This window comes from Artemia franciscana, chromosome 20, assembly GCF_032884065.1.
Source record: "Artemia franciscana chromosome 20, ASM3288406v1, whole genome shotgun sequence".
Taxonomy (NCBI): Eukaryota; Metazoa; Arthropoda; class Branchiopoda; order Anostraca; family Artemiidae; genus Artemia; species Artemia franciscana.
Window position 1 is genome coordinate 31,547,358 of NC_088882.1, and position 22,054 is coordinate 31,569,411.

Here is a 22,054-nt window from a genome sequence, read left to right on the forward strand (position 1 = left end):
ATATTTTTGCGTTCTGGGTACATAATTCTTAGTTGTAATTTTACAATTTCCTAACAAAGTATTATACCTTCATCATATTTTGTTCTATTTCATTAGCTTTATCAAAATTTTGGGCTATATGTTTGCACATTAGGGGGTTGGGGGGGGAAGCATAGCATATATTAAATACAGCAATGGTTAGTTTGCGTGTTTAAAATATGCTACGCTTTACCCCCCCCCCCCCCCCTAGTGTGCAAATATACAGCCCGAATTTGTTTCTAAACTATTATACGTCCATCATATTTTGTTTCATTTCATTAACATTAATCGAACTTCACATCCCAAGTGTCTATTGTATAACCGATAAGTACGCATTTATTTAATTTCTGTTTAAATTTCACCACTAAAAACAAAGCTCTAGAAAAAGAATTACACAAATATGACTGAGAAGACACGATTTACGATTTATTTCAAATTCAATCTTCAAAGAATCTTCACCTTCTCAGTCCCCTGTCTAGCATTAAGAGGTCACGGTAGTCTAAGCTAAAATATGACCATTCTTGAACTTGTATGCGTCGGCAAACAAGGACAATTGTATATGATAAGCTTGATGCATATTCATTTAAGGGGTTCCTTAAGATAGAGCGAAACTAAGGAATAATCCACGCATATTAGTTGGTGTAATCAGCAAAAATTTATTTTTCTGTATTCCTTGGGGCATACAATATCTTGAATAAAATTTTCAAACAGTTCGTGGTAGTGAACTGTAAGTAAGGATTGATGTGGCTCGATAGTAACCAAAACTCTAAAAGACAGAGTCTTGATAGCAATGGATACATCAAAAGAATCAAGTTTTGATGCTTATTACCATCATAATGTTACCTATCAAAAGTTACGAGTCTGAGTAAATTTGCCCAGTTTGTGAAAAAAGGAGGAATAACTCCTGAAATATTATGTGATCTTAAGGAAAATTACACCATCAGATTCGGCTCTTCAGAGGACCCTACTGTAGAGGTTTCAAGCTCCTATACACAAAATGTGGAATTTTACGTTTTTTACCAGAAGTGAGACAATGGATGCATGTTTATTTGCTTTTTCCCAGGGGTGATCATATCGAGCCAGTGATCCTAGAAAATCGGAGTGGACGGATTAGGTCGGAAATCAAAAGTTGTACTGGCCTTTTGAAGTGACCAAAAATATTAGGAGGCAGCTAGCCCATTTTTTCCCAAAATCTCCCGATCAAAGTTTTGGGATAGCTATTTCGTTCAGAATAGTTTAAATATTTATCAATTGTATCTTTGAGGAGCTTTACCCTCTACAGCCCTCGGGGGAACGGCTACAAGCTAGGAGTTTTGACCATTGTTCACGTGTTGTATTGGCTATTGGGAAGTTTACAGATTCTTTTGCCGGGGGTATTCTTATAGGGAGATAAGGCATGGGAGGATCTTTCCTTGGGGAAATTTTTCGTTGGGGAAGAAAGTTTTCCATGGAGGGGTAGCTAGATTCCTGGCATTGTATAAAAAAGATGCAAAAAAAAAATGTACTGAAAGTAAGGATCAATATTAACAGTTAAACAAACAGGAATTATTATGGATGTAAGGTGGATTGCCCCCTCCTTAATACCTTGTTCTTTAAGCTTAAGTTGTTTTTTCTTACTTTTAAAAAAACTTTCCAAAAAATTTGGAGGGACGGGAAAACAAATTTTACCAACTGGTTGGCCATTTTTATTGACAGCTATGGGTGTATTTCTTATCAAAATTAGTTCATAAAATATAAACACACATCAAATATCTTTTGTAATGGGAAAAAATTTCATATTTCGTAGATGGACCTTAAATCCTCCACAATCCGGTTCTCTAATATACTGAATATGATGGATTCCCCTCCCAGTGATTTCCATTACAATCACTTGTGTTTTGGGTATATGTCTCCCGGTCTTTCGAAAATCATTTTATTTTTCTTAAGATCGTGGCGTTTGCTGTGCAACATTAAACTTGCTGCACAATTTGTGCAACATCTTGTTGGGAATCTTGAAATCTTGTTCGGAATCTTGAATAATATACGATGCTTTAGTTGTTATCAAAATTCCTTTTTTTAGAGTTTGGGCTGCTAATGGCTCAAGAGGGTCTTTCAGTTTGTTGCTACGAACTACTTGATGCTGCACCCTATATTTCACGATATATAGATAGAATTTCCATAATCCTTTTTTTCTTCATAATTTTGATTTGTCTTGATATCCCTTTGGCTACTCAATTTTACATATCGAGGAATTTTTCAGGGGGATATTGTTGAACGGGGGGATATTATTTCGTTATTTGGAGATATTGCTGAGTACCACGCTTTTGAAATCAGGCTTTTTTAACATTTAAAATTTTAATTATGTTAATTTTGATTTTATATGCTGTTGTTTTTTTCTGTCATCCTGGTGTCTATTCACTTCGCAAATGGTTTCATAATGAACTATTAAATTTTAACTAAAAATTATCTCTACATGCCACTAGATGAAGGGGGGAGGATTTCTCAGCTATCGTGTAGGCTGACAAAAAGTTGATTGAGCTTTGAGCTAAAAATTTTACTAAGATTATTGTTAATTCGGACTGATTTTTTAGTTAAGTAGATTTGTTTTGCCTTTGCATACACTGTAAAAAAAAAAAAAAAAAAAAATCGATTTCCAGCCAAATGGTTTGCTGGACTTTAAATAAGTAAAAAAAAATCAATTTTTTTTTTAAATTATGACTTGCAGTTTGAATTCTGACAAATTATTCACAATAGTAATTTCAATAGTTTGTCGGAATTCAAACAGCAAATAATAATTGAAAAAAACTTTTAAGTTAAAATTTAGTAATTCATTATCAAACCGTTTGCAAAGCGAATAGACACCAGGATGACAGAAAAAAACAACAGCATATAAAATCAAAATTAACATAACAAAAATTTTAAAAGTTAAAGAGCCTGATTTCAAAAGCGTGGCACTCAGCAATATCTCCAATTGACAAAAATAATATTCCCTCCATCCAACAATTTACCCCTGAAAAATTCCCCGATATGTAAAATTGAGTAGCCGTACTCAATTTTATTCATATTTTATTCATATAATCATATATATATATATATATATATATATATATATATATATATATATATATATATATATATATATATATATGTATATATATATATATATAAATATATATATATATATATATATATATATATATATATATATATATATATATATATATATATATATATATATATATATATATATATATATATATATATATAATATATATATATATATATATATATATATATATATATATATATATATATATATATATATATATATATATATATATATATATATATATACAACGTAAGTAAACTTAGAAGAAAAAAAGGAATCTAACGGTACTATTTTACTTGTATATCATGTTTCAGAAAATTCATTTAAAATTAGAATTAAAAAGTTAGCGTTTTAGAATTTCTTATGGTATTTTATAGAATTATATTGTATTTATTTTTTCTATTTTTCTATTGTAGTTTCGTCACATCTGTCTAAACTGGAAACTATGCTGCGAAGCATAGTTTAGAGCACTTGAAAATGCTAATTCTAGAAGTGCATCCATTTCTGGTTGACCCTCCTCCTCCATGGGACAAACTAAAAATGCGTAAAGTGGGCAGGGTTTTGACACCGAGAGAAAAGTTGGAGTTGAACAATAGGAATGAAATTATATTTAAATAATATTTCCAGTCATCACTGGTAATTTCAGTATGGTAGTAAGTCGAAAGATAATTAAAAAACTTACATATCCATTAATCCTAATATCCACTTTCACTTTCACTTTTGAGTTTAAACTAGCCAGCTGTTTTAAGAAAACATGTCTGATTTTGCGCATATGTTACAGTACCTATAGAGCGAAGCGAATTAGTTCATGAACCCCGCGGGCAGCGGGGCGAAGTCTGTATTCTTATTGGTTGAATTGTTGGTTGATGTGTGTGACTTACTTTTGTTTACTGTTTCAGGCTTCAGGCCGAATAATTATTCAATAAACATAGAATACAGACCACACCCCGCTGCCCACGGGGATCATGGATTAAGTTGCTTCGCTCTATAGGTAATGTTACCTCAGTTTTCAACCAAATTTGTTTCACCAAGGGCTTTGGCAGTGAAAGTTGATTTTAGAGTTAATGGATGCAAAAATTCTTATGGCTCTAGGTATTTACCAAGTGACATATAGCGATCGCAAATTCTGTCGGTCTGTCCCGGTTTTGCTAGTTTGGGTACTTCCAGATAAGCTAGGAGGAGGAAATTCGGCAGGCGTATCAGGGACCAAACTGCATTAAATGAGAAATGGTCCTTTTACCGATTCGACCATCTGAGGGAGAGTGGGGGGGAGCTGCTAATTCGGAAAAATTAGAAAAAAAGAGGTATTTTGAACTTACGAACGGGTGGTCGGATCTTCATGAAATTTGAAAATTAGAACGATATTGTGTCTCAGAGCTCTTATTTTAAATTCAGACCAGATCGGGTGACATTTGGAGGAGTTGGAGGGCAAAACCTGAAATCTTTGAAAACGCTTAGAGTGGAGGGATCGGGATGACACTAGGTGGGGAAATATAAGCACATATCCTAGATAGGTTATTGACAAAACCCGACCGGATCCGCTCCCTTTGAGAGAATTGAGGTGGGCAACTAATTCGGAAAAATTAGAAAAAATGAGGTATTTTTAAGTTTCGAACGGGTGAATGGATCTTAATGAAATTTAATATTTAGAAGGACCTCGTGTCTTAGAGCTCTTATTTTGAATCCCAAACCGATCCGGTGACATCAGGGGGAGTTAGAGGGGGAAACCGGAAATCTTGGAATACGTTTAGAGTGTAGAGATTGGAATGAAACTTGGTGGAAAAAATAAGCACATGTCCAAGATATGTTATTGACATAACCGGATCGGATCCACTCTCTTTGGGTGAGTTGGGGGGGATTTACTAGCTTGGGCACTTCCGGATAAGCTAGGACAATGAAAGTTGGTGGGCATATCAGGAGCCAGACTAGATTAAATTAAAAACATTCACTTCCTCGATTTGACCGTCTGGGGGAGGGGGAGCGAGCTTTAAGATAGTTGAGAAGAACTTTATTTGTCGATAAACCAAATGGATTGTTCTTTTTAAGTATGACTTGTGGTCTTGGAGTAAGATTCTCGCTTAGGGTACGAGAGGTCTCAGGTTCGAATGTTGGACCACTCCAAATTTTACATGAGAAGATCCGAAACTAGATACATGATCAATTTAGCGATCGCTGAAACTTGACAGGCGTATCAGGGACCCAACCAGATTAAATTAAAAATAGTCGCTTCCCCGAATTGACCATATGGGGGGAGTGGAAGGAAGGAAAAATTAGATATTTTAACTTACAAACAGGTTATCGGATCTTAATGAAATTTGATATTTAGTAGGATCTCGGGTTTCACAGCTATTATTTTAAATCCCGACTGGATCTGGTGACATTGGGGGGGGGATGGAGGGAAAAACTAGGAACTAAAAAACTAATGAAGCTTAGTGGGAAGAAGCTCTTGGCTCTTACGACTTCATCCATATGAGCTCTTGGCTCTTGTTTAATTATCTTTCGGTTTACTACTATACATAAATTACCGGTGATCACTGGCAATAGTATTTAGAATATAATTTTCATATTGCACAACCCCAACTTTTCCCTCGGCTTCAAAACCTTGCCTACTTTATGTATTTTTAGTTTGTTGAAGGCAAATTTTAGACAGCTAAAAAATGGATGCGTTTCTAGAATTATCATTTCTTAGTGCTCTAAACTGGAAACTATGCTCTTTCGAAGCATAGTTTCCAGTTTAGATAGCTTGTGACGAAAATAAATAATTACCTCATATTCGTTGGTCACTCTAGAAGGAAATACAATAGGGTAATTGTTTATTTTTGTCACAAGCTGTCTAAACTTATTTAAAAAATTATTCCTTATATAAGGGGGCTGTCACCTCCTCAGTTGCCCCCTCTCTCTCCGTTCTTTGCTAAGGTGACTTTGTCCCAACTGTTTATCACGACTCCTCAAAAACAAGAAGCACAATTAAACTTCAGCGTAAAGAGTGACACATGAGAATGGGAAGCTCCCCCTCATATGCAGAATGATTTTGCCTCTTTCAAGTTTTAACAAGGGTATTTGCTTTCAGTTGGGAAAGATGTCTTTCTTTCATTGAATTTTTGTTTATTTAAATTCATTTTGAATAAGAACTCTGTCAGTTTTCTAAAATCACCACTTGGATAAGCACATAGTTCTGAAACACTAAACATAGCTATTTTTTAAGAAAGTGTTCTATCCGACCTATTCGATCTGAATAAAAAGTTGAAAAACTTTCAAAAAGCTTTTACAAATACAATATTTGAGGCTTCAGTTCCTTCCCTAAAGAGATTCACGGACTTGTTTTGGTAAATCACCCTATCAAATAAAGATAATCTCTCTCAAATAAAGCTGTCAGTCATCGGGTATGAAATCATAAATTTTTGCATAGAGTACATAATTATCTGCTTTGAACTGTCACACCACAGTATGTCTTGGGGGATTGACGGGTCTCACAAAAGGCTTCATAAGAACTTTGAACTTACTGCCTAACTCAGAGCTTTTGCTTGAGTTGTCTTTGGTTTGAAACTATAAACCGTAGTATAAATGCCCGAAAACCGTACTATTTCAAGATGTGTTGTACACGCGTATGCTTCAGCTTTTTCTCTGCAGCGAAAACTTTTTTCTCTGCAGCTTTGTCTATACGCAAAAAAGCAGAGGAAAAAAAAGAATGTATATCGTCTCTTTCAGTCTGTCTCATATAGAGTTGATGATTGTCGTAATTTGAGACTAAGGCTCATTTAATCACAAATAGTTAAGCTAATGTTCTTCTTAAGGAATCATCTTGTCATTTCCCGTTCCCTCCCCCCTCAAGTTCAACCAATATCAGATCAAAGCTTGGAGATAGTTGTTCTAATTACACTGGCTAAGAAAGTAAAAAAATATGTTCCCATCTGAGTCAAATCCAGGAGTCCACCTGAGGAGAGTTCATTTATGTTTTTGTTTTGGAGGGGTGAGGGCTGAAATCAAAGAAGGTCACTTTTAGTCCCTAAAAACATATTCTTGGGAAGTCTTTTGATTAAATGACAGTTGAAAGTCTAAGTTGCCACCCATTTTCCCTTCATTTGAAAGAAGCATCTTGTTCAAGTGAAGACAGTATATTTGAGTAAATTACAATTTATTTATTATTTTATTCTTGGTTCGAAATAGTTTTGAAACTTTAATCTGTTTGCAAATTCGAAATATTTTTAACCCTCTCCCCTCGAAATGTTTGCCCGAATCATTAAAAACAGAGCAAAATACGATAGAAACAAATTTTTAATATGTTTCTTAATGTTTTTTTTGCTAGAATCGCCATTAAAGAATTGTTTTGTAAACCCCCCTCTCTGAAAAAAAGCCCTGGATGATGACATGGTCAGCTTTCTGAAAAGCCAATGGGTGTTCTCAAAATCTCATACAGGTGCTATCTACGTGTGTCAAAACTTTTACCCCCGATCCAACATTATTGATAACCTTTAACACCCTATACATAGGTGTGAAAGATGGACGCAGGTGATGCTTTCCGAGTCGACTAATTATAATTGATAACAATGACAGGTTGGGCGCCGTGCCGTCATAATTCCATTTTATATTTTTTAGGCAACTATGGAATATAAAACAATTAAGTTGTATTAACAAATGGAGTAATAATCATTGATAAATACAAATATGCATCTTGGGTATACTTAATTAAAAAAAAAAAAAATTTGCCTTCATTTGATATTTTTTTTTGCCGCACTCTCTTTCCATTTATAACTGAAGCAAAAACATAACAAAAATGTGTAATTTTCTTTTAACAAGACAGTGAGAAATTAAAACTAAAACTTTTCCAAATAAAAGTAACAAGATAAATCCTAATACTTTGGCTTCACACCCGGAAGCCTTTATCAATGAAAAAAATTGGCTTAAATTAAACATATAAACAAAAGAAGACAAAAAACTATAACGACAGAAGAAAACAGAACAATAGCGAAACACTGTACAAAAAATTTAACAACCCAAAAAAAGGAAGAAATAATTTGTTTTTTTTCTTTTTTCTCTTTTATTGTTTTATTTTATTACTTCTGAATTTGTCAATAGAAGTCGATGTCACACACAGCCCCCAGTCAAAGAAAACATGAGTATCAGATTAAACCATACAGGCACAATTTGTTGATCTGAGAAATCGGAGAATGAAACCTTTCAGGACATCTGTTACACATCTAGGACTCCAAGAAGCCCCATCTTAAAGACTGGAAGCCTTTGGTAGCCCCCTCCATAGAGTAAAAGACTACACGCTAGCTACTTGCCTAGTAGATGTTATTTATTCGGTGACACCTAAAAATGTAAAAAGTGACCAAGGGCTTCTAGTGAAATCTAACCACGAAAAATTTCAGAATCTAACCTTTATTGATTTTTCTATCTCCACAGTCCCTTCTTTTCCACCTGTATTCGTAACATCTGGTTAATTAAGTATCTAATGTGCCACTAGTTTTCTACATTGCTCCCTCGCAAGGTTTTAAATGACTGTTTAATGCAGTGGTTTCCAACCGGCACCCCCTTTTAAAAAAATTGGTGCACCCCCCTTTAAAAAACAAATTGTAGGGTCCCGTTAAATAATCTAAAAATCAAATTTCATAAATACTCAACTAATATTACAATTTCTTTAATGGGCTACACAATAATATACCATAATATGTAAGAGTATAATATATTTATTATAAGAAATATAATAACAAAACAAAAAAAAATATAATTAATACTACTACAACATAAAAATTTAATGAGACGGTTGAGCTTGTTTTTCAGCAAAAATTTTCTCAGCCGTGGTATCGATAAATAAATCGCGGTTCTCAGCTCTTTTTCAATCATTAAGCGCGATCGATACTTGGTTTTTAAGACAGCTACTGTAGAAAAAACAGTTTCACATAGGTAAGATGTTACAAATGGCAATAAAATTTCTAAAGCTTTGTTTGTCAAAATAGGTAAAATGGTCCTTTACTCTCAACCAAAACGTGTGGATTACGTATACTGCGGATTCATTTTTTTGACACATATTCGACTTTTTTGGTTTGTATTCGAAAATGATATCTTGGAAACAGGCACAGGCCCCCCTTGGGGGGGGGGGGCACGCCCCACAGGTTGCAAACCACTGGTTTAATGCTCCACTGAAGGAGTCAACGAAGAAACTTTTAGGAAAACTTCCCCAGAAAGGTCATTCCAAATCGAAGTACAGTGACGGAAGACGCTGTTTTTCTGTTCTCTGAAGTTTACTCTTCATCCATTTGTTTCATCAATCACGTTTTATTTCTACATAACATATATATCTCATCCAAGAACATTTTAGCTGTTCTAAAATTATGCACAGTGACCTGGAAACTGTGATCACGAGTCCAGTTAAAATTTTTCTGTGTCTACTATTCCTTGTTTTTAAATGTAGAATTAAAGCTTTGGATTGAATAAACAATCCAATTTTTTGCGTTGAATCTTGTTTAGGGGTTGCAATTTCTCTTATAGGCATTTGTGTCTTTTCAATAAAATAAGTTACATTTATCTGCATATCCTTTTACTTTTAGAATAGTGAAAATAAGGAAAAAGCTTTTGTGTTCATACTTTCTTTCCATGGATAACAGTTTTTTGCACAAGCTTAAAGGAGTATTCAGGATTTTCAATCGGGAAGGAAAGTATTTCTTCGGAGGAGGGGCTACAAAAGCTTCAAAAACCTATCAATGTTTTTGTATTTTTATTACGTTTGTACGAGTCAGACAAAAATTTGGGGGGAGGAGGGGGGTTGAAACCCGGTAACCCTTCTCCCTAGATAAAGTGAAGCATTGAAAAAACTATTTACTAACTATTGAAAGCATTTATAAAAAAAAATTGTAATCAAGGACGTGCCGTATATGCCGTATATATAAGTATACACTGTGCCGTATTATATATAAGTTTACGTAACACATTACGGAAAGACTATTATGAATGCATTAAAGTGAAGATGCTGTTAATTGTAAGGGGTACGTTTTTGAAAACATATTTTGTTTGCTTCAAAATGTAAGTTACTGTTACATTTAGGAGTATTGGGCTGAATTTCTTCAGGACAATGTCTGGTGTTTAACAGGGATGCGTTCTATCTCTGTTTCTATTTGTAATCATAACGGACTACGTTCTACGGCAGTCATTGGGTTCTGGAGTAAAGATTAGCAGCAGGCACATCTCGGATCTACCTGAACACACACACATGGTGATTCCCATGTTTAGTCAAAATAAGATTTATTATTAAAAAAACCTCTAAGTCTATGTACCTCTCCTACGTAAGGGTGGGGGAGAGGTGGTACATAGATTTTGACTTTTATGTAAAATATTGTTTTAACAGAGTCTAAAGCTGTTCATTCTAAAAGTTACTGAGATGCTGATATTAAAATCAATTTTAACATTTACCTACATTTTTTTTTGTTACTTAGGTCTAATGTTTATAATCCCTGTTTAAGTTTCTGGTAAGTTATTTTTATTAATTTTTTGGAGCCCTGTGATTTAGCATTTCAACACAAGACGACACGTTTTATACCATTTTACAGCTGATTTTTGAATTTCCTTTAAGTTCAAAATGGCTTTAAAAATTGGAGAGCAGTGGTTGGAAAGCACAATTTTGCCATTTTTTAAGCTCAGAAGACACCACGAGTAAAATATTTTTTAATGCCTTGACTCATCTGAGGTCTTCTTATGCTAGAAAACCGAAATTTTTTAAGATTCCTTCAAATGTTTCAAAATTGTTATTTTTTTAGGACAGCACCATATTTTCCCAGTGTTGTCACGATGATTCACTAAATTAAATAAGCGATAATAATGGCTAAATTTTACAATCCTTTCTGTCCAGAAAATTCAAACAATCCGTCCAAAAACAATCGGCTGCTTTCCAAAGATAACTTCACCAACAAAGGAAAACTATTTAAGTGGCTCGGTCCTATATCTTTATTGCTTGTATTTGGCTAATTGCTCAACATAAGTTTTATTTTTTCTGAGACTAACAAATATAATAAATGTAGGCATTTTATTCTTTTAGCGCAAGTTATAGCTGCAGGATTGGCGTAAAATTGCATATTTCACGGGGAACATAAAGCTTAAGACTTGGGAAATATGAGCCGCGAAACAGGAAACTAATTTTTAGCAATGAATATGTGCTGTTGGAATCACAGTTTTGTCTGAGCAATTTAGCTCACTGTTGTCAAACAATCGTAGCTCCAGTTTTATGTCTATGCAAGAAGATCAAATGACATATTGGCAAGATTTTCATTACACCTTTTCATAAATTAATAAACAACATTTTTTACCACTTTTGAAAAGCATCAGAATTTATCTAAGTAGCAACAAAATAAATGAAGTGTTATATATTGATGAGGGCGTATCCAGGATTTTGTTTGGGAGGGGGAGGGGGTGCAAGAAACTTTAAAAATGTATAACAAAACTGAATCCATTTTTTACGTTTTTCAAGCTTGAAATTCGTTTTTGGTGCAAACCCGGTAGCCCCCCTCTAGATATGGTCTCATATGTCGTACCAAACCAGACATATAATTGAAAGATATTTAAAAACCTTTTAAATACGTTCTTACTCATTTTAATCCCTTTATCACACTTAACCCTTGAAATAATTTTTTTTTTACTTTTACGATTTTACACACTCCTAAACTCGTCTTTAAGCACATTTAACATGACTAAACTACTAAAACGGATATGCGACACTTACACAAACTATTAGAATTTTTAAACGTGCTACAAATGGTTTCAGTGAATTTCCCTGTAATGCTAACCCCTCCAATCAAAAATGTCTGAAACATTGAAAATAAAAAAAATTGGAACCTGCTGTAATTTGTAAAAATTAGAAAAATGAGGCATTTGTAACTTACGAACGTGTAATCAGATCTTAACGAAATTTGATATTTAGAAGATTCATGTGCTTCAGCACTCTTACTATAAATCCCGACCAGATCCAGTGATAGTGGGGGAAGTTGGTGGGGTAAACTTCAAATCTTGAAAAACGGAAAAATTGAGGTATCTTGATATTACGAATAGAAGATCGGATCTTAATAAAACCTGATATATAGAAAGATCTTGTGTCTCAGATGCTCCATTTTCAATTTGAATCGGATCCAGGAACATAGGGGTTGGAAGGGGAAACAGAAGTCCTAAAAACCGGAAACCTTGTAAATGCTTAGAGTGGAGAGATCGAAATGAAACTTGATGGGAAGAATAAGCACAAGTTCTAGACACATGATTGACATAATTGGAACGGATCTACTATCTTTGGGGGAGTTGGGGGGATTGTCAGTGCTTTGGCGAGTTCGGTGCTTCTGGACGTGCTAGGACGATGAAAATTGGTAGGCGTGTCAGGGACCTGCAAAAATTGACTTGATAACAGTCGTTTCTCCGATTCAACCATCTGGGGGGCTGGAGGGAGAGGAAAAAATTAAAAAATGAGGTATTTTTAACTTGAGAACGTGTGATGGGATCTTAATGAAATTTTATATTTAGAAGAACCTCGTGTCTCAGAGCTCTTATTTTTAAATCCCGACCGTTTCCGGTGATATTGGGGGAGCTGAAGGGGGAAACGGGAAATCTTGGAAAACACTTAGAGTGGAGAGATCAGAATGAAACTTGGTGAGAAGAATAAGTCTTAGATACGTGATGGACATAACCGGACTGAATTCGCTCTCTTTGGGGGAGTTGGAGGGGGGCTGTTAATTCGGAAAAATTAGAAAAGGTGAGGCATTTTTAACTTCATAACTGGTGATCGGATCTCAATGAAATTTGATATTTAGAAGGAAACAATGTCTCGGAGCTCTTACTTTAAATCCCGACCAGATCTGGTGACATTGGGGGGAGTTGAAGGGGGAAACCGGAAATCTTGGAAAACGATTAGAGTGGGGAAATCGGGATGAAACTTGGTGGGTAGAATAAAGCAAATGTCATAGATACGTGATTGACGTAACCGGACTGGATCCGCTCTCTTTGGGGGAGTTAGGGAGGGAGGTCCATTGCTTTGGCAAGTTCGGTGCTTCTGGACGTGCTAGGACGATGAAAATTGGTAGGCGTGTCAGGGACCTGGACAAATTGACCTGATTAAGTCGTTTTCCCCGATTCGACCATCTGGGGAGGGGGGAGGTTGAAAGGAGAGGAAAAATTTGAAAAAATGAGGTATTTTTTACTTGCGAGTGGGTGATCGGATCTTAATGAATTTTGATATTTTGAAGGACCTGGTGTCTTAGAACTCTTATTTTAAATTCTGACTGGCATTAAGCCTCTGATTTTCTTTTAGATCAATCCATTGATTCTTACAATTTTGTTAGAGCTCATACCATATAAGATCTTGGCTCTTGGCTCTTCCAAGCTCGTCACACTTGTTTTAATTAAATACTAATGTTTTCTGAATTTAAATTTGTTACACTAGTACATAGGGGAAAATTTTCAAAGGTTAGTCTAAAAGAAGGCTTTTGAACCGAGAGAAGGGTCTATACACTGATCATGTAGATCATAACAATTTAATAGTTTTTCATGATATTTCCCTTTAAAAAATGTTGCTTTATAACCCGTATTTCAGGCATAGTTACCAACTTTTTGGTCTATGAATGTGACACTTAAGCATCCAAAATGTGTCATTTTTTTTATAATTTGCCCATCTTAAAATCTGAAAAACTAGAGATTTTTTTTTACCATTCGTATTAATCCATATAAAACGTTCACACAAAATGACTAAATGTGTTCATGTAGGCTATGTTCAAGGACAGAAGCAACAAGCTCTTCAGATATTTTTCCCGGCGTCAGGCAATGAAATTTACTGGGGGTTTCAATAAGTCTCATTTGATGTCACATGTTTGGTTTTCTTGTGTTTTAAAGGCATTAATGTTATTTATTGTTAATACTATTGCTTTATTAATGTTCTAGCTCTTGTGCACAGGCCTACTTTATGATATGCACTTTACGGGAGAGTTAGGCACTAAAAAAATTGAAAATGACGCAGAATGAGCATATAAAACGATTGCTTTTGTTTTAACCAATACTACGTATACACCAAGTGTTTTTACCCTCGAATTTATTAAATGTTATTTAATAAATCTTATTTAATTATCATGTTATTAAATCTTATTTCATTATATTTACTGGATATTCAAACGAGACTTAGACGGTCACTTAGCCATTTTGGTGATATTTAAAAAATTATTGGTTTTTGGTATTTTCATTGAAATATTAGGAAAATAAAAAAAGGATCCAACACTAGATATAAATTGCCACTATACATCTTTATCGAAAGAAAATTGAAGACTCCCCCCCACCAACATTTTTGTGAATTGATGCTCCTGCTTGTCTTATAATCAATAGGCTCTAGGGTCTAACATACCTCAAGAAGAACTCATAGAACAGATAGACCAGGGAAAATTTCATCAAACAGTTCGTGGTAACGAACTGTAAGGAGCGGCTTGGCTCAATAGTAACCGAAACTCTAAGAAACGGAATTTTGATACTAATAGATACATCAAAAGAATCGGATTTTCATGCTGATTTAAAATATATTAGTTTATAAGTCTTTTATTGTTTTATAAAGTAGAGCTGTGAAAAAGTCGAACTTTAGCGTAAAGAGGGGCACGTTGAGGAGGGGACAGCCCCCTTAGTATACGAAATACTTTGTGTTCGTTTTTAAGTTTTAATCTCGCTCCTTACTTTCAGTTAAAAAAAAATTGTTTTTTTATTCAATTGTGGTAAGAGGCTATATCATTTATGTTCTATAGATAAAAGACTTTCCCAATGCTTAATCATTCATTTAATATCCAGATTTATTTGTCAAACGCCTTTTAGTAGATGATGTGACGTTGGTAGGCTCTTTAATTTTTTCTTAGTTCGTCTTTTGGTGCTTTGTGTTCTATTTAATAGTCCTTTTTTCTTTTGCCTTTGGATACGGCTGTATGGAGGTCCCCACTAAAATATTTGCTTTTTTTCTTCTTTTTTTTTAATGTACTTATCTTACCTTGTAGAATAGGACAAAGATGACCAACAAGAGTCATACCACCAGATCCAAGATATTGTCCTATTGCAACTTCTTGAAAAAATATTGGTATCCCACAAAGGAACATGGCAATAAAATACGTGATGAGAAAAGAACCTGAAAACAAAACAGAGCTGATGAATGATAAAAACATTGCTACATGGCGGAAACGGCGATATGACAAAATTGCAATGGGACATGGCAATAAAATGCGTGATGAGAAAAGCACCTGAAAACAAAACAAGGAACTAATGAATGAACAAATATGGCAACATGGCAAAATTTTCATGGAAAACATGGCAAAACTGCCATGGAGCATGACAATAAAATAAGTGATGAGAAAAGCACCTGAAAACAAAACAGAACTAATGAATGAAAAAAAACATGCCTAATGGCAAAATGGCAATATGTTAAAAAGCACCAGAAAATAAAACGGAACTAATGAAGGAACTTTGCCATTGCTACATGGCGGAAACGGCGATATGACAAAATTGCAATGGGACATGGCAATAAAATGCGTGATGAGAAAAGCACCTGAAAACAAAACAAGGAACTAATGAATGAACAAATATGGCAACATGGCAAAATTTTCATGGAAAACATGGCAAAACTGCCATGGAGCATGACAATAAAATAAGTGATGAGAAAAGCACCTGAAAACGAAACAAAGAACTAATGAACAAAAAAAAACGGTGATATGACAAAGTAGGAAATATTTTCGTTGAATTGTTCTTTAAATGTTACTGGTAAAGAGAGACACTAAAAAACGTTTATGGCCTGAAGTTCAAGTAATCAGCATTGAGGGTATAACCCAGATTTTTTTCAGGGGATTATGTTTCTTTGGGGGGGAGAGGGTTACACAAAGCGGGTATTCGGTGTTTGCATATTATTCTGAATACGCTCAAGAAGTGAAGTTAGGTTAATCACAATGAAATATACCAAAATATGATGAACATATAATACCTTAATAACAAAATTATGGAAAGCACCACCTGACCGCAATAAATTATATACCAAGACTAACCCTTAACCACCTCTTTATATTAAATATTTAATTAAAATTCACCCGCATCGTAGTTTTTCACATATGTATTCGGTATGATAGACAAGTACCAAAAAACGCATCAAAACTTTGTTTATTTACAATTTTGTTACGTTTTTGAAAGTCAAAAGGGTTTTTATTTATTTGAAGGGAGAAACACTGTACTCCCCCCTCTTCTGCGGTCTTAATCACTATTATGGCAAACTAAAAGTGTAGCCTATTTTACAGCAGATGTAAAAGGAAGAAGTACAGCATGTACTCTTGTAAGAATAAGAGAAAAAAAATCCTCTCCCCTGAAACACGAAGTTTGACAAACGTTGCTAATGTTGCAAACCCCCACAAATTTGAAATTTTCGTAGCGTTTCTGCTTTGAGAGGACCGAAAAATTTTTCGCCCCCTTCTGTCTTACACAATATTTGTAACATTTTATCCTCCCTACCTCCAAGAAAGACCTTCCTGAGAGCTTCTACTTATTCCCCCAGTGATGAGAAATAACTTTTGGAAAACGACGTAAAAAAATTGTCAGGATGTAATGAATCTATGCTAATCAGAAATTTTCGCTTGGTAGGATGATCTCAGGTACTCACTGGAAAACATCACACGATTGTTTCCAGGGCTGAGAATTATTGACATGATTGACTATAAAGGTAGATTATATTGCCTGCAATATTTGAAAGAAGAGCAAAGCTTTGAATAAATAAGGTCTTGCCAGTATGATATAGAAAAGTAATAGCCTGTGGAACTGTTTGCGTAAAGGATACGGGGAAAATTCTCCAAAACAGTAAGACTATAAAAAACATGAACATACTGCGTTTTTACTCACTCCACGTGCAACAACTTCTTTGAGTGCATTCGGACCTTGGACTTTATTTGACAGTAATTGAGCACATCTTAATTCGGGGGGTTTATTCTCCATATTTTTTTTGTAAGTAAATTAACGTCTTCCCCATTCTAGCCATATCTTATTTCAAACTAATTTCAAAATATTATATAAAAATTTACTCTAAGTAAGTTTTAGTAAGCTACGACACTAAAACATGAAAAAAAGACATACATTACTAGTCCCTTTATCACTAAAATCAATTTGGAATTTCATCATACATGTACAATTTCTTTGAGTGCATTCGGACCTTGGACTTTAGTTGACAGTAGCCGGACAAATCTTAATTAAGGGGGTTTACCCTCCGTAATTTTTTTTTTTTGTAAGTAAATCCACGACTTCTCCGTTCCGGCCGTTACACATCTCAAACTATTATGTAAAAATTTAATTCTAAGTAAGTTTTAGTAAGCTACGACACTAAAACATGAAAAGAAGACATACATTACTAGTCCATTTACCACTAAAATCAATTTGGAATTTCATCACACATGTATAAAAATATTACAAATTTATGCCCTTTAAAGCCATAGGAAGTAACTTCTTTCAGTTTTGTTTTTCTTCACTCTCCAATGTTTTCTTGTTTTGTAAGTAGTTTGAATTTATCAGCATTCTCAGTGATAGACCCTTATCAATAAATATAATATTTCCCCACAAGAATCTCAAATCGACCTCGTAAATGACAAAACATTTCATTTGAGTTGCAAAATTCTTGCTAAAAAAAACTGGGAAAAATAAAAAGATGCAGGGACTGATAGATTGCTGTATTATTTTAACGAATCCTGAAGTTACTGCGCCCTGTCCTGTCGGGTAATTGTGAACATTTTGGCGCATTTTTTACTGTATAACAGAATCCAGATATACTTCCCAGGGTGGATCCAGGAAGTGGCCTTAGGTGCACGTGTCCCCCCTACAGGTGGAATGTGTAAAAAAAAATTGCACTGGGGGTTAAAATGGAGGGGGGAAAATGGCAATAGGGGAGCAAAATCATTATTACGTCTCCACCCCTGACACTTCCTCTTCCCCTTCCGTTTTTTGTTTAACAGAGGAGCTTGTAGGAAAAACGCATTATGATATCATAGTAGTGCTACATAAAAAGTACCACCGGTTGGGGAAGGGGACACAGTGTAATGGTGAGAGAGGTCGTTTCGTGTTGTCATTTCTTATTGGCAGTTCACCTTCATATCTTATAGCTCATTGACCAAAAAGGCTGTTTAGCTTCACTAGTATCTTTTTAAGCTTCACTAGCTTTTTAGTTAAAATCACTTGAAGTTATGATGCTAATTTAGAAAGCGAAATTGAAGGTGCCTTATTATTTGTATTATTTTGGTTTTTAGTATGGTTTTTCATAAAATTGGAAATTTTATTTTAATGGGAAAGAAATATGCATGTAATAAAAAGATGCATGGAGTGAAAGATTGCTGTATTCTTTTAGTGAATCCTACTGCACACTGTCTGATAATTGTGAATATTGTGAATTGTGATATTGTGAATTGTGAATTGGAATAATATTGTGATAATTGTGAATTGTGAATATTTCTACTGTCTAACTGAGTCGAGATGTACGTCCTAGAGGCAGATCCAGGGGGTAGCAATAAACTATTATTGCCCCCCCCCCCAAGAAAAAATAGCAATTATTTATTGGCCCCTAACCCTTTCTCATCTCCCCTTTGTTTTTGTTTTTATATAGCAGAGGTTATATCCAACCCAACAATTTAGCGGTAAGAGAGGTCGCCTTGTGTTGTCATTTTGTACTGGCAGTTTGCCTTCATACCTTCATTGACACAAACAGATGTTTAAGTTGCTTCTCTAGCTTTCTGGTTGGAATTGCTCGAAGCTATGTTGCTAATTCAGAACAACGAAATTGAAGGTGCCTTATGGTTTTTATTATTATAATTTTTCATGTTTCCTAGTAATTATGTTTTTTTTTAATAAGCAAAGAAGCAATTATGAACAGGTTCGCAAATTTTATTTTAATGAGAAAGAAATGCAGGCAGTAAAAGAAACAAGTCATTTGTGTTTTCATTTTTGCGCTTATGCCTCCTAGAAAAAGACATTCACCAAGGATTGCAAAATTCAAAACAGCCATGTTTATAGGATATAAAATAGTAGTTTAAAGAAAGTTTATGTATTTAAAGAAAGGAAGCTAATAGCCCAAATATACAAAGGTATTCAAATCCAAAATAACGCCAAACTTTCATTACGGTGCTGAAGTCTGGGGGACACTCCCCAATTAAACAAATGGAATCGTTTCAACTCTAACATTATAAACGATTGTATGGACTGCAGAGAACAACGCGTAATATCGTAATAAAAGGGGACTTGGGATTATTTTCATTGATAAAACTACCACTACTACTAACAACTCACCACGGCACCAAGCCATTTGAGGCCAACACAGCTAAGCAGGCTCCTCCTCCAACCCAAGCTATTTAAAGCCTCCCTCTTTACACCGTCCCTGGAAGCTTTTATTTTCCTTAAATCTTTCTTTATGACATCCTTCCACCCAAACCAAGGACGAATTGTCTACGGTTCATCCGCAGAACGTGCCCTAGCCATCTGAACCTTTCTCTCATTATAACTACAGAAAGCGAGGTTGAATCACACTCTTCGTACAGCCTACTCTTTGAAATGCTGTCAGTCAGCTGGGTACTCAGAACAATCCGTAGGCATCTTCTCTGGGAAACATGTGGCAAATCTTTATCTGTTTTTCGGAGCGCCCATGCTTCAGAACCATGTTTGACCACTGTTGTCACTGTAGCTTTCAATATTCTAATCTTGGTTTGCAGAACTATCTTTCTATTCTTCCAAAAAATTCTGTTAACTTTGAAAGAACACACTGTACGTGGTAGTTCAATACTACCACGGTAAGTGAAGCTGTTCACCTGATCAATCTTTTCGCTACCCAACATCACCTCTTCATCTTCACTTATTCGTAGTCATAGCGGCTTTGTCTTCTTAACATTAATTTTTGAGCCCATTCTAGTACCCTGAACTCGCAAAACCTCTAAAGTTCATTCATTTCGCTCACACTTTCAATCTAGGATTCTTAAGTCATCAGTATAATCTATGTCCAGAAGAGTCTTTCCTCCATATTTGATTCCGTGTTCTCCCATTGCCTTTCCTGTGCATTTTGAGACAAAGTCCGTGAAAATGACCTATATAACGGGGGGATAGAACACAACCCTGCTGAACTCTTGATTTAATACAAAACTGATATAGTGCTATCAAACAGTTCGTGGTAACGAACTAGTAAGGAGTGACCCGGCTCAATAGTAACCGAAACTCTAAAAATCGGAATTTTGATACCAAAAGAATAAAAGAATTTTTGATAAATAGATTTTGATAAATAAGAATTTTGATAAAAAGAAAAATATTTTTATGCTAATTTTAAATATATAAGTTTCCTCAAGTTTAGTCTTACCCATCAGAAGTTACGAGCCTGTGAAAATTTGCCTTATTTTAGAAAACAGGGGAAAACACCTCCCTAAATGAAGTAGAATCTTACCAAAAATCACACCATCAGATTCATCGTATCAGATAACTCTACTGTAGAAGTCTTAAGCTCCCATCTACCAAAATGTGGAATTTTGTATTTTTTGCCAAAAGACAGATCACTGATGCGTGTTAATTTGTTTTGTTGTTACTGTTTTTTTCCAGGGGTGATCTTATCGTTCCAGTGTTCCCAGAATGTAGCAATAGGGATTAATATAATAGAAATCGAAAGCTCTAGTGACCTTTTTAAGTGACCATAAAATTGTAGGGAACGTAGCCCCCTCTGACGCTCATTTGTTTCCCAAAGTAACCGGATCAAAATTTGAGATGGCGATTTTGTTCAGCATCATCGAAAAACCTGATAACTATGTCTTTGGGGACGAATTAATCACCACAGTCCCAGTTTTGTGTTATTATTTTGTTTTTATTGTTTTTTTCCAGGGGCGATCGTATCGCCTCCGACGCTCATTTGTTTCCCAAAGTCACCAGATCAAAAATTTGAGATGGCGATTTTGTTCAGCATAGTCGAAAAGCCTGATAACTATGTCTTTGGGGATGAATTAATCCCCCACAGTCCTCGGGGGAGGGGATGCATGTTACAAACATTGACCATTGTTTACATATAATAATAATTATTGGGAAGTGTACAGATTGGAAATTTCCAAGAAGGAATTTATCATGAGGGAAAAGAATTTTCATAAAGGGGACACAAGATTTTCTAGCTTTATTAAAAAAAAAAAATGAGAAAATAAATAAAAAAAAGTTTTTTTCAACTGGAAGCAAAGAGCAGCATTAAAACTTAAAACGAACAGAAATTATTACGCATATGAGGGGTTTACCTCTTTGTAATACCTCGCTCTTTACGCTAAAGTATCTTTAGTGATTTCAACTATTTATTCTACGGCCTTTGTGATGCAGGGTTCATTCTTGAAGAATTGGGAAAAAATTCAAGCTTTAGTGTAAACAGTGAGGTATTGACGAGGGGGCGAAACCCCTCATATACGTAATAAAAAGACACAAATATAAAAATTTTCCTCGTTATTATTGGTGTCTTTTTGCATCAAACTGTTGATCCTTGGTGTTTTTTTTTGTCCCTTTGCTGTTCTTTTGTTGTTCTTTTTTTTGTTTTTTTATTTATATTACCTAAAGTTGTATTTTGTTACTGAGCTTGTTAGACTGTATTCTGTGTTGCTATGGCCCGCCGGCTTTTGTGCAATAAACCTTATCTTATAGAAGTTGATTACGTAAGTTAATTCGTAAGTTATGCATATTTATTACTAATAAAAACGTTCGTAAAAAAAAGCTTTAGTTGTATTTTCAAGTAACCAAAAATTGGAGGGCAACTAGGGCTTCTCCCCCAACCCTGTTTTTTATAAAAACTTTCCGATCAAAACTATAAGAAAGCTATTTAGCTAAAAAAAAGTTAATATGTAAATTTTGTTTTAATTATTCATGTGCGGTGGGCTAAAATCAAAACATATTTTAATTCAAAAACGTCCAGAAATTAATACAAAAAACAATTTGTTCTGC

General features: G+C 34.7%; 1 protein-coding gene across 2 annotated transcripts in view; it reads right to left on the reverse strand.

Annotated features, from left to right (window-relative positions):
* LOC136040116 (sodium- and chloride-dependent GABA transporter 1-like) overlaps window positions 1-22,054 on the reverse strand; it is a 101,089-nt gene that overhangs the window by 72,748 nt on the left and 6,287 nt on the right. For both annotated transcript variants that reach the window (XM_065724211.1, XM_065724212.1), the window contains exon 3: window positions 15,093-15,227. In XM_065724211.1, coding sequence (XP_065580283.1) covers window positions 15,093-15,227 — 135 coding nt within the window. The remainder of the gene's footprint in view (window positions 1-15,092; window positions 15,228-22,054) is intronic.